The sequence below is a fragment of the Phoca vitulina genome, unplaced genomic scaffold, assembly GCF_004348235.1.
Source record: "Phoca vitulina isolate PV1807 unplaced genomic scaffold, GSC_HSeal_1.0 scaffold18, whole genome shotgun sequence".
Taxonomy (NCBI): Eukaryota; Metazoa; Chordata; class Mammalia; order Carnivora; family Phocidae; genus Phoca; species Phoca vitulina.
The window spans coordinates 34035025-34046423 of NW_022589721.1; the positions used below are offsets into that span (position 1 = coordinate 34035025).

Below are 11399 nucleotides of genomic sequence, written 5' to 3' on the forward strand. Positions count from 1 at the left end.
GACTCTCTCTATCCCAGCGTGCCTCATCACCTGAGGTGTGGTCAAAGCAAGAAATCCTTCCCCCTGTTCCCCAAATGCCCACAGCTGCCCAGGCCGTCCCGTCCCCCTGACCCCCTGACACACCTCCCTCTCCACCCCTCCTCTCACCCAGCAGGCATCCATGACAGGTTGCAGAGAAGTGCGACCCCCACTTGTCACAACAGACACCACTGACGGGACAGCTCAGGCAACAGAAACCTGCTGTCTCTCTCGTAGTCCTGGAGGCCGGAAGTCCGAGCTCCAGGCGTGGACAGGGCTGGTCCTCCTGGCGTGTGGATGACCGTCCCCTCCCCACGTCCTCCCATGAGCGTCTGTGTGTGTGTATGTCTGCGTCCTGTTCTCCCCTTCTTGTAAGGACACCGGTCAGCGTGGATCAGGGCCCCCAGTGACCTCCTTTGTCCTAATCACCTCCGCAAAGACCCATCTCCAAGCACGGTCACCCTCTGAAGTGCTGGTGTCAGAACTCCAACATGTGAATTTGGGGACATAGTTTATCCCGTGACACAGGAGGAAGACACGGGTCACGATTGCTCGATGGCAGCCTTGTCTGTGGCACCCCCAAAAGTGGAGACAAAGATGCCCCCACCGGGTGAGGGTTATGGCACGTGTGATGCACCCACATCAGGAAGGGCTCAGCAGAACTAACTCGGGGTCTCCAGGATGTTATGCTGTGTGGAAAAGCCACAGACTGTGTGACTGCATTTACATCACATTGTCCTGCACCCACGTCCACAGCAGCGTCATTCACAATAGCCAAGACATGGAGGCAACCTAAGTGTCCACCCGCCGTCCAGTGGATGAAGGATGTGTGGTGTATACACAGTGGAATGTTACTCTGCCGGGAAGAAGAAGGAAATCCTGCCATTTCGGAAACCTGATGGACCTGGTGAGATAAGTCTGAGAAAGACAAACGCTGCCAAATACCTGACGATCTCACTTACTGACTTATACATGGAACCTAAAAAGAGAGGAAGAAGAAAGAAAAACCGAACTTGTAGAAAAAGAGATCAGATCTGGGCGCCTGCGGGTGGCTCAGTCGGTTAAGCTTCTGCCACCGGCTCAGGTCATGATCATAGGATCCTGGGATCGAGCCCCAAATCCTGAATCCCCAATCCCAGCTCAGCGGGGAGCCTACTTCTCCCTCTCACTCTGCCCCTCCCCCTGCCCTCCCTCTGCTCGTGCGCGCTCTCTCGCTCACTCGCTCTCTCTCAAATAAAATCTTTTTTAAAAAACCACACACACACACACATTAAAAAAAACAGAGATAGAGATCAGACCTGTGGTTTCCGCTGGTGGGGTGGGAGAGGGGAGGTGGAGGAGGGGCGTCCAAAGGACCGACGCGGCGCGATGGAGAAGCAGGTGCTGGCCCGTCAGGTGGGCGCCAGGCGGCTAGTGCGGCTCTCTGGCGCCTCTGCAAGTGGACAAGGGAGTGGATCCTGAGTTCTTGTGGCGAGGAGAGGACGTTTGTGCCCTGTCTGAGGGCCTGCTTTGGCCATCGAGTCACTGCAAACATGAGTTAGGACGCCGGCAGGCTGCATGTCGGTCATATCTCCATAGAAAGGGCAGGAAGCAAAGAGCAAGGAAGCGCACCAAGCACCATTCTCAAAGTGACCCGTTTGCGGGGCGGAGAGCCGCTGAGCAGCTGCGGGAGCTGGGGCGGTGCGAGGAGGGGCCTTAGTCGCTCCGTGCGTGGGGGGAGCGCTCCGCACCCTCGAGGGGGAGAAGGCCGCAGGGGTCCGAGCGCCGCGGGACGCAGAGCGAGGCCCGAGCGGCACCCGCACCGGTGTCCCCGCCCGGCCCGCGCGCCGCCCCCGAGGCTGGGCCGCTGCGGGGAGGCTGAGCGCGGGGCCCGCGGGCCTCCCGTGAGTGCACAGCTCTGTTGGAGTAAAACTTAAAAAAAGTCAGAGCTTTTTGTGTTCTATTGTTTCTTGTAATGGTTTTATTAGCTTTTGATGAATAATTTTCCTCATCCACTTAAATTTTCAAATTTTTATGTTAAACGTGTTAGTAAAATCCTTGAGTTAGGTTTTAAACGTGTTGGTACTGTCCTCGTCTGTTTGGGCTACAGCCACGAACGCCACGGCCGCCGCGGGGGGGGGGGGGGGGGGCGGAGCTCAGCCACGGGGGCGCTGAGGTCGGGCCACCTGTCAGCACCCGGCCCAGGGGCTTAAGGGGCCCTAGGGAGCCTCTTCTGTAAGCACACTAGTCCCATTCATGAAGGCGGGACTCTCAGGACTCAGAGCCCAGCCAGGGTTAGGCTCCGAGGCGGGTCAAAGGAGACACGGCCCCTTAGACCGCTGCACGATTTTCCCATTGCTGAGACCGCTAGTTCCCCTTTTTATCTTGACTAGTCTCACCACACTTACACATGTCATTAGTGTTTCCAGACGAATCCTTGTTTGGGGAGCCCTGTCCACTGCAGGCATGGCTTCTGTGTGGTTAAGTTCTGATCTCTTAGTTTCCCTTCCACTTTCTTTTTCCTTCTATTTGTTAGGGATTTATTTTGCCGTTCTTTCTATAACTTCTTTTGATGGTCGCTTTCTTCATCAATGTTGAATCTTTTCTTGTTTTTGATGTACCAAGGTAAGACCATACAGTTCTCTCCAAGTGTGGTCGGTTGCTTGCAAGTCTGTCATCATTTAGTTAGCGGGCTGTCTGGTTCCCATTTTGATTTCTTCTGTGACCCATGAGTTATTTATTAAAATTTTTCTTTATTTCCAGGGCGCCTGGGTGGCTCAGATGGTTAAGCCTCTGCCTTCGGCTCAGGTCATGATCCCGGGGTCCTGGGATCAAGTCCCACGTCAGGCTCCTTGCTCAGCGGGAAGCCTGCTTCTCCCTCTCCCACTCCCCCTGCTTGTGTTCCCTCTCTCGCTGTCTCTCTCTGTCAAATAAATAAAATCTTAAAAAATAAAATAAAATATTTCTTTATTTCCAAATAGAGGACTATTTTCTGTATTTGTGTTAATGGTTTACAGTATAATTGCATGGTGATTGGAGAAACTACTTTGTATGATTTCTGTTTTGTCTTTTGATAATATAATTATACAAGATTGATTTTTTTTTAAAAAAAGCTTTTATTTATTTATTTGACAGAGAGAGACGCAGCGAGAGAGGGAACACAAGCAGGGGGAGTGAGAGAGGGAGAAACAGGCTTCCCGCCAAGCAGGGAGCCCGATGTGGGGCTTGACCCCAGGACGCTGGGATCATGACCTGAGCCGAAGGCAGACGCTTAACGACTGAGCCACCCAGGCGCCCCACAAGATTGATTTTTTTTAAGATTTCAGGGCTCTCCATGTTCCACGGTTTTGCTTCAACCCTTACGTCGTCTTACAATTCAGGTGGATCTCTGGGAACAGCATATATTGGGTCTTCAAAAACTATTCAGACAAACTTTAATCTTTAATTGGAGCATTAAATCCATTTACATTTAATAAATTACGGAGATATACTTGGGTTTTAATCCTCCATATTACTATGATTTTTTATGATCTATCCCGGTGCATCTATGTTCCTTTCTTCTTTTCTCTCTTTGCCTCCTTTCTTGGTGATTTTGTGTATTTTTTTCATCATTCCCTTTACTAGTTTGGAAGTGGAGATTCCCTTTGGAGGCGTGCAATGCTGATCTGGAGAAGGCACAGACACACGAAGGTGCCACGGGCTGGAGAGGCCTCGCCCAAGGCGGTGCCCGGGGCCCCCCACCCCCACCCCCCGCAGGTTCCGCAGCTCTGCTGGACTCAGCACTTAGCTCTGTGTTTGAATTTCAAGTCTCCCCCTACAAATTTGTCTCCCACAAGACACACTTACTAATCTTCTTACAAAATCAGTGTTCATTTAAATTTACCACTTATTCACCAGTATTTTCCTCATTCCTGGATCCTTCCCTTCCAAGTGGTATCCTTTTCCTTCTGGCTGAAGAATACTTCCTGCACTTTCTTTTAGTGCAAGTATGCGGTAAGAAACTCTCGATTTTGTTTCTCTGACAACGGTTTTCTTTCAGCTTTATTTTGGTACTTTTGCTGCACAGAGAACTCTAGGTTGTCATCTACTTTCTTCTGCTTCCTAGTTGCTGTCAAGAATTCAGGAGTTATTCTCAGTGTCACTCCTTAGTAGGTGATCTTTTTCTCTAGCTCATTAAAAGATGACAAGGACTGGGGAGAGGAGGCGCAGGGCCTGCCCGGCCTGGGCCGAGACCACCACAGGAGGAGGCCAGAGCCGGGGCAGGATCCCTCCACCTCCCAGGCCCCAGGTGCAGGCAGCAGCAGAGCCAGCAGCCTGGGCGGGGCAGGCGAGGGGGCAGGGGCCAGACACGCCCATTCCCTCCCCAGAGAGAGACCCCCTCCCTGCGGGGACTCGGCAAATGGAGGCCAGAACACAGAGCTGACTTTGGCTACTGAGATGGGGGGTGGGGCGTCACCCGGGCACCTGACGCTGAGGTCAGGGAGTCTGGGCTCCTCACCACAGTGTGCCTGGCCCCTCACTGCAGCTTGGCAGGTTGCCAGGGCAGGGCGAGAGTCCGGGGCTCTTTCGGCCTGCCCCGCCCCGCCCCGCCCTACCTGCCTTCCTCCCGGCTGCAGGAAATGGAAACTTAAAGCTCTGGGCTCCTCCTCCCACCCCTCCGCCCCTTCTCACCCAGCCCCACCCCACCTCCTGCTGCTCCCACAGGCGGCCTGCACCCGCCCAGCCCCCAGCCTCTCCCCTCCCCAAAGAGGGGCAGCAGGAACCAGGGAGGCCACCAGCCTCTGAGCCCAGCCGTTAAGGACCTGGCCCTCCCACCCAGAGCAGAGGGAGTGCAGAGCCCGAGGGTCACCCACCCAGTAGTGCAAGTGGCTTCAAGCCCGCAGCCTCACGGGGGCTTCTGAAAACGGAGAAGCATTACCATCTCTGAGTGCAGGTGTAGGAAGGGTAGTAAGAGATGAACAGCCCCTGGGAAACAGTAGGGCGCCAGAGATGCAAGCCTAAGAGGCTACTAGCAGGAAGGGAGCATAGGGTCCACAGGTGTCCTGCCACTGCCCCAGCGTGAAGTCCAAGTTCCTGACCAGGCTCTCACGTTTCAGGTCCACTTGTGCAACTTCCTCTGCCCAACCCGCCACAGCCCGCAGGTCTCACCTCGCCAGTCTGAGCCACGCGAGCGAGCTCGCTTGATCTATGTTGAGTGAACAGCACGGTTAATGCATTCTACCCGGGGACTCAGAGCCCCAAGCGGAATTGTCTGTGACAACACCTGCCAGTGTATCTGGGGGACATTCTGATTTCTAGCTCCTTGAATTCTTTTTCTTTAAAAAAAAAAAAAATCTTTTTTAAGTGAACTCTACACCCAACTGGGGCTCGAACTTCCAACTCTACGATCAAGAGTTGCCCACTCCACAGAGCCAGCCAGGTGCCCCTTCTTTTGTTTTTAATGCTGGCCTGACCCATTCAGGCGAATCACATGCTCACTGCCCACTGAATCTCAGTCAGGCTGCTCTGATGTGCTTCTGGATCCTTCTACAAGGTACTGGTTGGGCCTGGGTCTCCTTCCTCTTATCGCCCTACTGGGGCAGATCCCTCCTGCCCCGCTTATTTGGGGGCTGTCCCTTCCTTGGGCGCAATCACTGCGTTGTCACCTGGCTGTGTGTATTGGCTGGCTGTCCCCCTTTGGTGGCCGTGACAATGACATTTCCATGCTTCCGTGCCCATGCCTGATCTCAGGGATTCCCTGGAGATGGGCCAGGATCCTGAGCCCCACACTGACCACTGTCCCACCCTGCTGGACAGTGTTCTGCGGTCGCTGGACATGGGCACGCCGGAGCTTCTGGCCAGCCCAGGACAACCTGGGTGTGCAGGCGTGTGTGGGCCAGGGACGCTGAAGGGACTGCATTTCGCAAAGTCTCTGTCCTGCTATTTCTCCGCTTGGTCACAGTGATTCATGCCCTGTAGTGCCCCTTGCGTCTGTGTAAACCAGAGCTTGTTTTCCGCTCCAGGGGGAGGCAAGACAATTCACCGTTCTGAGTTCCTCCTAGGCCCCAAACACCTGGTAACACCTGGAAGAACGGGGTCCCAAACACGTTCCAGGACACGAGCCTCCAACAAACCTGGGCCGATGCTGGCATCAACACCCCCACCCTCAGTGAATCTCGGACTAACACCCACTGTTCACCTGACACTCACCTTTGATGGGACTCTACCCTGGATTCCTGAAGGAACAGTAGCCCGGACCCCTTCCTAATAGGAACCCCTAACCCGAAGGGACAGGGAGTCTCCCAGACGCTCCATCCACTATACTCTAGCCCTTGCGCTCGTCAGTACACTTTGCTCTCACTTCCTCCTGGCTCCCATCTCATTTCTAGCCTGCATGAAGCCATGGACCCTCTCGGCGGGTCCTTCGGGGCCCCTCTGGGTCCTCAGACCCATCCTGCCAGCACCAAGTGGACGCCGACCTGTCCCGCCTTCCCAGAGCGCCCCGACGTGCCACAGGCTCCGCCGCACCGCCAGCGGGATCAGAGAAGCCCTGGGCTGCGAACACAGAGCCTTCCCCGGCAGCGGGCCCTGCAGATGGCTTCCTTGGTCACCACAGACACAACGTGGCTTGCAGAGCAGAAGTGGGCTCAGGGCAGGGGTCTCGCTCACCCGCTCACCGGGCCCCTGCCTGCGCAACCAGGTTTTCCTGTGCCCACCTCGGCCCGACGGCCCCCCGCATCCTATTCTCAAATCCCAGAGAGCCGGACGCTGGTGCCCGTCCCCCGTGCATCTCCTGCAGGCTCCTCGCCTGCTCCCTGTCCAAACCATTCCTCCCTCTGGAGGGTGCCGCCTCCCTCCCAAAAGCAGACTGGCCGCCCTCCCTGCTCCCGGTCCTGCCCTTTCCTGCCTTTGTCCTGCCTGAGGACGAACTTCCCACGTGGCCCGGCCTGGTCTGGCATGGGAAAGAGTGCAGGATGCGGGTTAGGGTTAGGGAGGTCCCCTTCTAGGCCTTAGGGCAGCGAGCTGTGGACTCGGGGGAGCCCTCTCCCCGATATGGGCCACAGGGGGACCCCCCCACGTTAGGCCCCTGCTGGGAGGGGGACTCCCAAACATGCAGCCACAGCCAGAGTGTGAAAGGTGGAGAACATGTGTTTATTTGAGGCACCAAAGCAGCAGGCCGACTCCAATGTGGGGGTGGAGGGGGGGTGGTACCGCAGCTGGGGGGCGGGGGCTAATTCCTGGGTCCAGCGGCCTAAACCCAGACGCACTGGAAGCCCATCTTCTTCCAAAAGGCCACCGTTAAAGTGGGTGAACGTGGGACGCAGAAAGGCGAGAGAGAAGCAGCTTTGTTGTTGGGGCTCGGGTGGCTCAGCCACCGCTAACGTTGGACTCGGGTCTCCGCCCCCCGCCACGGCCCGGCTCACTGCGCGCACGCACGGGGGCGCACACACGCACCCGTCCACACAGCTGAAAGGATGCACTCACCTCTGACAACAGCACGCTGGTCCCCCTGGGACACAGTGGCACAAAGCACATCTCCCACCCCACCTGGGGACACACGGAGCAGGGCCTGGGGTGCACGTGCCCCTCCCAGGGTGTCCCCAGGACTCAGTTCTGACTCCGGGCCCTCAGCCCTTCCAACCTGAGGAGGTCACATCCCCGCCCGAGAAGTGAGGTCAGGGGCCGCCTCGGAGGGGAGATGGGGGCGCAAGGGGCAGGCCTGACCGTGGGCACCGACGGCGGAGAGCGCTGGGATCGAGCAGGGTGAAGAGTCAGAGGAAGAGGCTTCCCTATCGTTTCGGGGGCTGGCGGGGCGGGGGGGGGGGGGGCGCGGGCCTTCCTTCCTGAGCTGGGGGAGTCTGGGCCAGCTGCCGGGCCCCAGTGGTCAGGGCCCGAGCCGCTGCAGGGCGGACAGCAGGCTGAGCAGGAGCCCGAGGCCCAGCACTGCGGCGCTGGCCCGCAGTCCCCGGCCAGCGGTGCTGAAGTTGCATAGGAAGCTCTGGCAGCAGTAGGTGCCCACGGACGCCACGCCCACGTTGATGCTGGGGCTGGGGCAGATCGGGGAGCAGCCCTTGTTCAGGGTGTGGCCGAAGTCCACCAGGTTCCCTGCACAGGACAGCAAGGCGGTGAGGGCGGGGCGGGGGGGGCGGCCGCGCGGGGAGGGGCGGCGGCCAGCACTCACCGAGTCCGGCGGAGGCGGACACCGTGACGCAGTAGCTGTCGGAGTCCGCGCAGACGGTCGGCTTCAGGCAGTAGAAGTTACTGTTCTGGTTCGTGCACGAGAAGCACACCAGGGAGTGGGCTGCAGAAGAAGGGGAGACGCTGCAGGTGACACCTGTCTTGGGCCCTGGAATGTCTTCCAGCCATGTCCCCTGCCAGTCCCGAGCCAACACTCAACCACCTCCCAATCATTTGCCAATGTTATTCGAGCAATCATCACACTCCAGACGTCCCAAAGCACAGCGTTAGGTGTGTCAGGGTCAGAACTCAGGCCTCCGGGGGAGCAGCAAGGAGCAGGGACCCGCTTTGCTGGGGGAGAGGACCGTTCGGCCGGCCACAGCAGGTCAGTCAGGAACAGGCCTGAAGGGCCCCTGGGCACCACTCGGGGGAGTCCAGGAGGAAAGCACAGCTCAGCCAACGGCCCGGGGCCCCAAGGGGCATCTCACCTTGCTCCACACTCAGCAGGGCAGCCAGCAGCATGGGCAGGAAGACCTTCATTCTGGAGGAGACCGGTGTCCGGTCTGGGGCCTCACAAAGCCAAAGATACTGGTCCTGCTTAGAGAACAACTCGGTGGGGGACCGGGCTGCCCACTGGGAGGAGGGGCCGGAGTCTCAGGCCCTGGGAGCTGCGCTGCCCCCATTTGATAGACGGAGGGGCAGGGGGGAGGGGGGCCTATCCCTGGCAGAAGCACAGCCAGCACACAGAGGGTCTTCCTGCCCCATTCCCCCCTACCCCTCAGTGTGCCCACTCCTTCTAGTTGAGACCCGTCCCCCAGCCTGTGGTGCTTGCTGCTGGGGCCAGTGAGGGAGCTCATGAAAGATCTCAGGATCACACAGAAAGGGAGGCCAGGAGAGTGGCCCCTGCTGGTGGTGCTGGGGCTAGGGGGAGAGTGGCCAGGAATATTAGCTGGCCTGCATCCAGGACTTTCCATGAGCCAGCTCCATTCCTGACATGAGGGACTCGGGCTGGGCTGGGTGCCGAGTGCCCACCTCCAGCAGTTTTCTATGTTTCTCCCTATGTTATTCAAAGCTGACGACAGCGAACCTATAAATATCTGCTATTCCCCCATCTCGTGCCTGAAAAAGAGGTTCAGCGAGTCTCAGCTAGGTAGATAGGAGTCTATGGGGGCTGCCTGGTGCCCTCCACCAGGACCCTCTCCTGGGCAGACACCAGTGGCAGTGGGCGGAGAAAGCACAGGGAGGGGAGCAGCTGGGGTTCTGGTTCCCTGTTGGGCAGGAGGCATGGTGTGGGAGGAGCAGTCTGGTGCCTTCTTCGGCTGGGGACGCCATGGGTGTGGGAAGGGCATTCTGGGCCTGGGGAGCAGGTCCCAGGCACTGGGAAGAAGAATGCCAGGGAGACAACAGGCTTCCCTGGCCCAGTTCTAGGCCTGGGATGACATCCTGGGGTTGGGGGCAGGAGCTGCAGATGCCCAAGAGTAGTGCCGAGCCCAGCTCCAGATCCAGCTAGTTCAGGGAGAAAGGAGCCTTAGTTTCCTCTTCTGTAAAGTGAGGTTTGGGCCTGGAGAAACTGAGCTGTTCTCAAGGAAGCTCTGGAATACACAGCCACCGGTCACAGCCTGTGTCCCCACTGTCCCCTGCCAGGCCCCCAACCAAACAGGCCCCTCTGGGCTGAGTCGGGGCACTGGCTGGAGTGGATGGACATGAGCAGGGTCAGGCCAAGGGGCCCTGAGGGGAACCAGTGGGCCTCGGGGACAGTGCCATCTGGGACCCAGACTGCCCACTCCTCCCCCAGGCTCGCAGGGCTGATTTCTGACAAGGCCAGGCATCCAGGGACTGGGGGCCACTACAGAGGTAGGAGCTAGTCCTTGTCCCCCAAGATCAAAGATCGGAAGGAGCCAGATGGCTCAGTAGGGGGGTAGGGAGTGGGGGGCGCTGGGGGTGGAGGCTCCTAGGCACCTCATATGCTTGCATAATCTTTGGCAAACAAGGAGCTTTCACCCCTTCCCAGAGTAGGCTCCAGTCCCCAGGGTGGTCCACCAGGAAGGGCACTCAATTCTTCCCATCCTGCTGCCCCGCCAAGATCCCAGGCCCCTTCTTAAGTCAGCAACGATGCCCCTCGCCAGTCCCCACGGGAGAGGTGAAGGGGAACCTAGAGTCGGGTGATGGGCCCCAAGCCTGCGCGGCTCTGGGTCACCCAGCCAGGGAGGGCGCCTGGTGTTGGTCTGCGCCCGCTCCAGCCCCGATCTCGGGAAATATTCGGAAGGGCTGGGAGGGCTGGGGGATGGGAGTGGAGGCTCAGCCCCCAAGCGCCAAGCCCACCCGTAAGCCCGGACTCCCAGCCTCCTCCAGTCCCTCCCGCGTCTTTCCCGGCACCCTGCTCGCCCCCCCCCGTCCTGCCCGGTGCCAAGGGGGTCGTCCCCGCTCCCCCAGCCCCGGTCCGGGCCCCGCCGACTCACGCGGGGCAGACGCAGGTCCACGGCCTCGCCGAGCTACCCAAGTCTGGAGCCCAAGCGCACGACACCCCGGGACTCCCGGTAGTCGGCAGCCGCGGCGGGCGGGGGACCGCAGGCGGAGTCGGCGCTCGTGCTGGCGAGGGGAGCAGGGGCGAGCTCGGGGCGCAGGGGCGGGCGGGGCGGAGTCGGCGCTCCCGCGGGCGGGGGAGGAAGCAGGGGCGGAGCCGGGGCTCCCGCGGGCGGGCGCGGGGTTGGCGTTCCTGGGCGCGGGGGCGGGGGCAGACTCCGAGTTCCCGGACCGGGCGGGGCTGGCAGGCCCCCACCTCAGACCCCAAGCCCAGCCCCAGGGAGGTGTCGCTGGCCCGTCCGGCCGGTCCTTCTGGTCCCCACGCGGGGCGCGCGTCATCGCGGGGCAGCCGGGCGACGTGTGGCGAGCGTGTGGGGGCGGCGACGGGGGCCCACCGGTAGGCGGCCGCGCTCAGGGAGGGCTCGCGTCCCTTCTGCCGAGTGCCGTGGAAGCGTTTCAGACCCCTGGGCCGGGGCGGTTGGGGGCGGGGAGGAGGCCGGGAGCTTGCCTCTAGCTCGCCGTCCCCTCTGCCCCGGCGTCCCCTGTGGTCCTAGGCTCCTGGCCTCGCCTCGGGGCTGAGGCCTTAGCCCTCCCGTGGGTGGGGGAGGAAGGTCGCAGGGGGCAGTGGTTGTGGGCCACAGGGATCTCCAGCGGGACATCCATCTTTGCTGGTTCTGGATCCCTTTTTGCTCTGGGCGCAGGGGTTGTTTCTGATGGGGCTG

The 11399-nt window shown here is 59.7% G+C and overlaps 1 protein-coding gene across 2 annotated transcripts; it reads right to left on the reverse strand.

The window, feature by feature from the left end:
• Positions 1–7120: 7120 nt before the first annotated feature.
• LY6E (lymphocyte antigen 6 family member E) lies at positions 7121–10778 on the reverse strand. 2 transcript variants are annotated; one of them, XM_032416063.1, is made up of 4 exons: positions 10614–10778; positions 8643–8748; positions 8159–8278; positions 7121–8082 (listed from the first exon to the last, which is right to left on the reverse strand). In XM_032416063.1, the coding sequence occupies exons 2-4, from the start codon at positions 8692–8694 to the stop codon at positions 7862–7864; spliced, it is 393 nt and encodes a 130-aa protein (XP_032271954.1). In that variant the 5' UTR covers positions 8695–8748; positions 10614–10778; the 3' UTR covers positions 7121–7861. The 2 variants fall into 2 exon arrangements, with proteins under 2 accessions (XP_032271954.1, XP_032271955.1); XM_032416064.1 differs by having other exon boundaries at positions 8643–8787.
• Between the last annotated feature and the right edge of the window lie 621 nt (positions 10779–11399).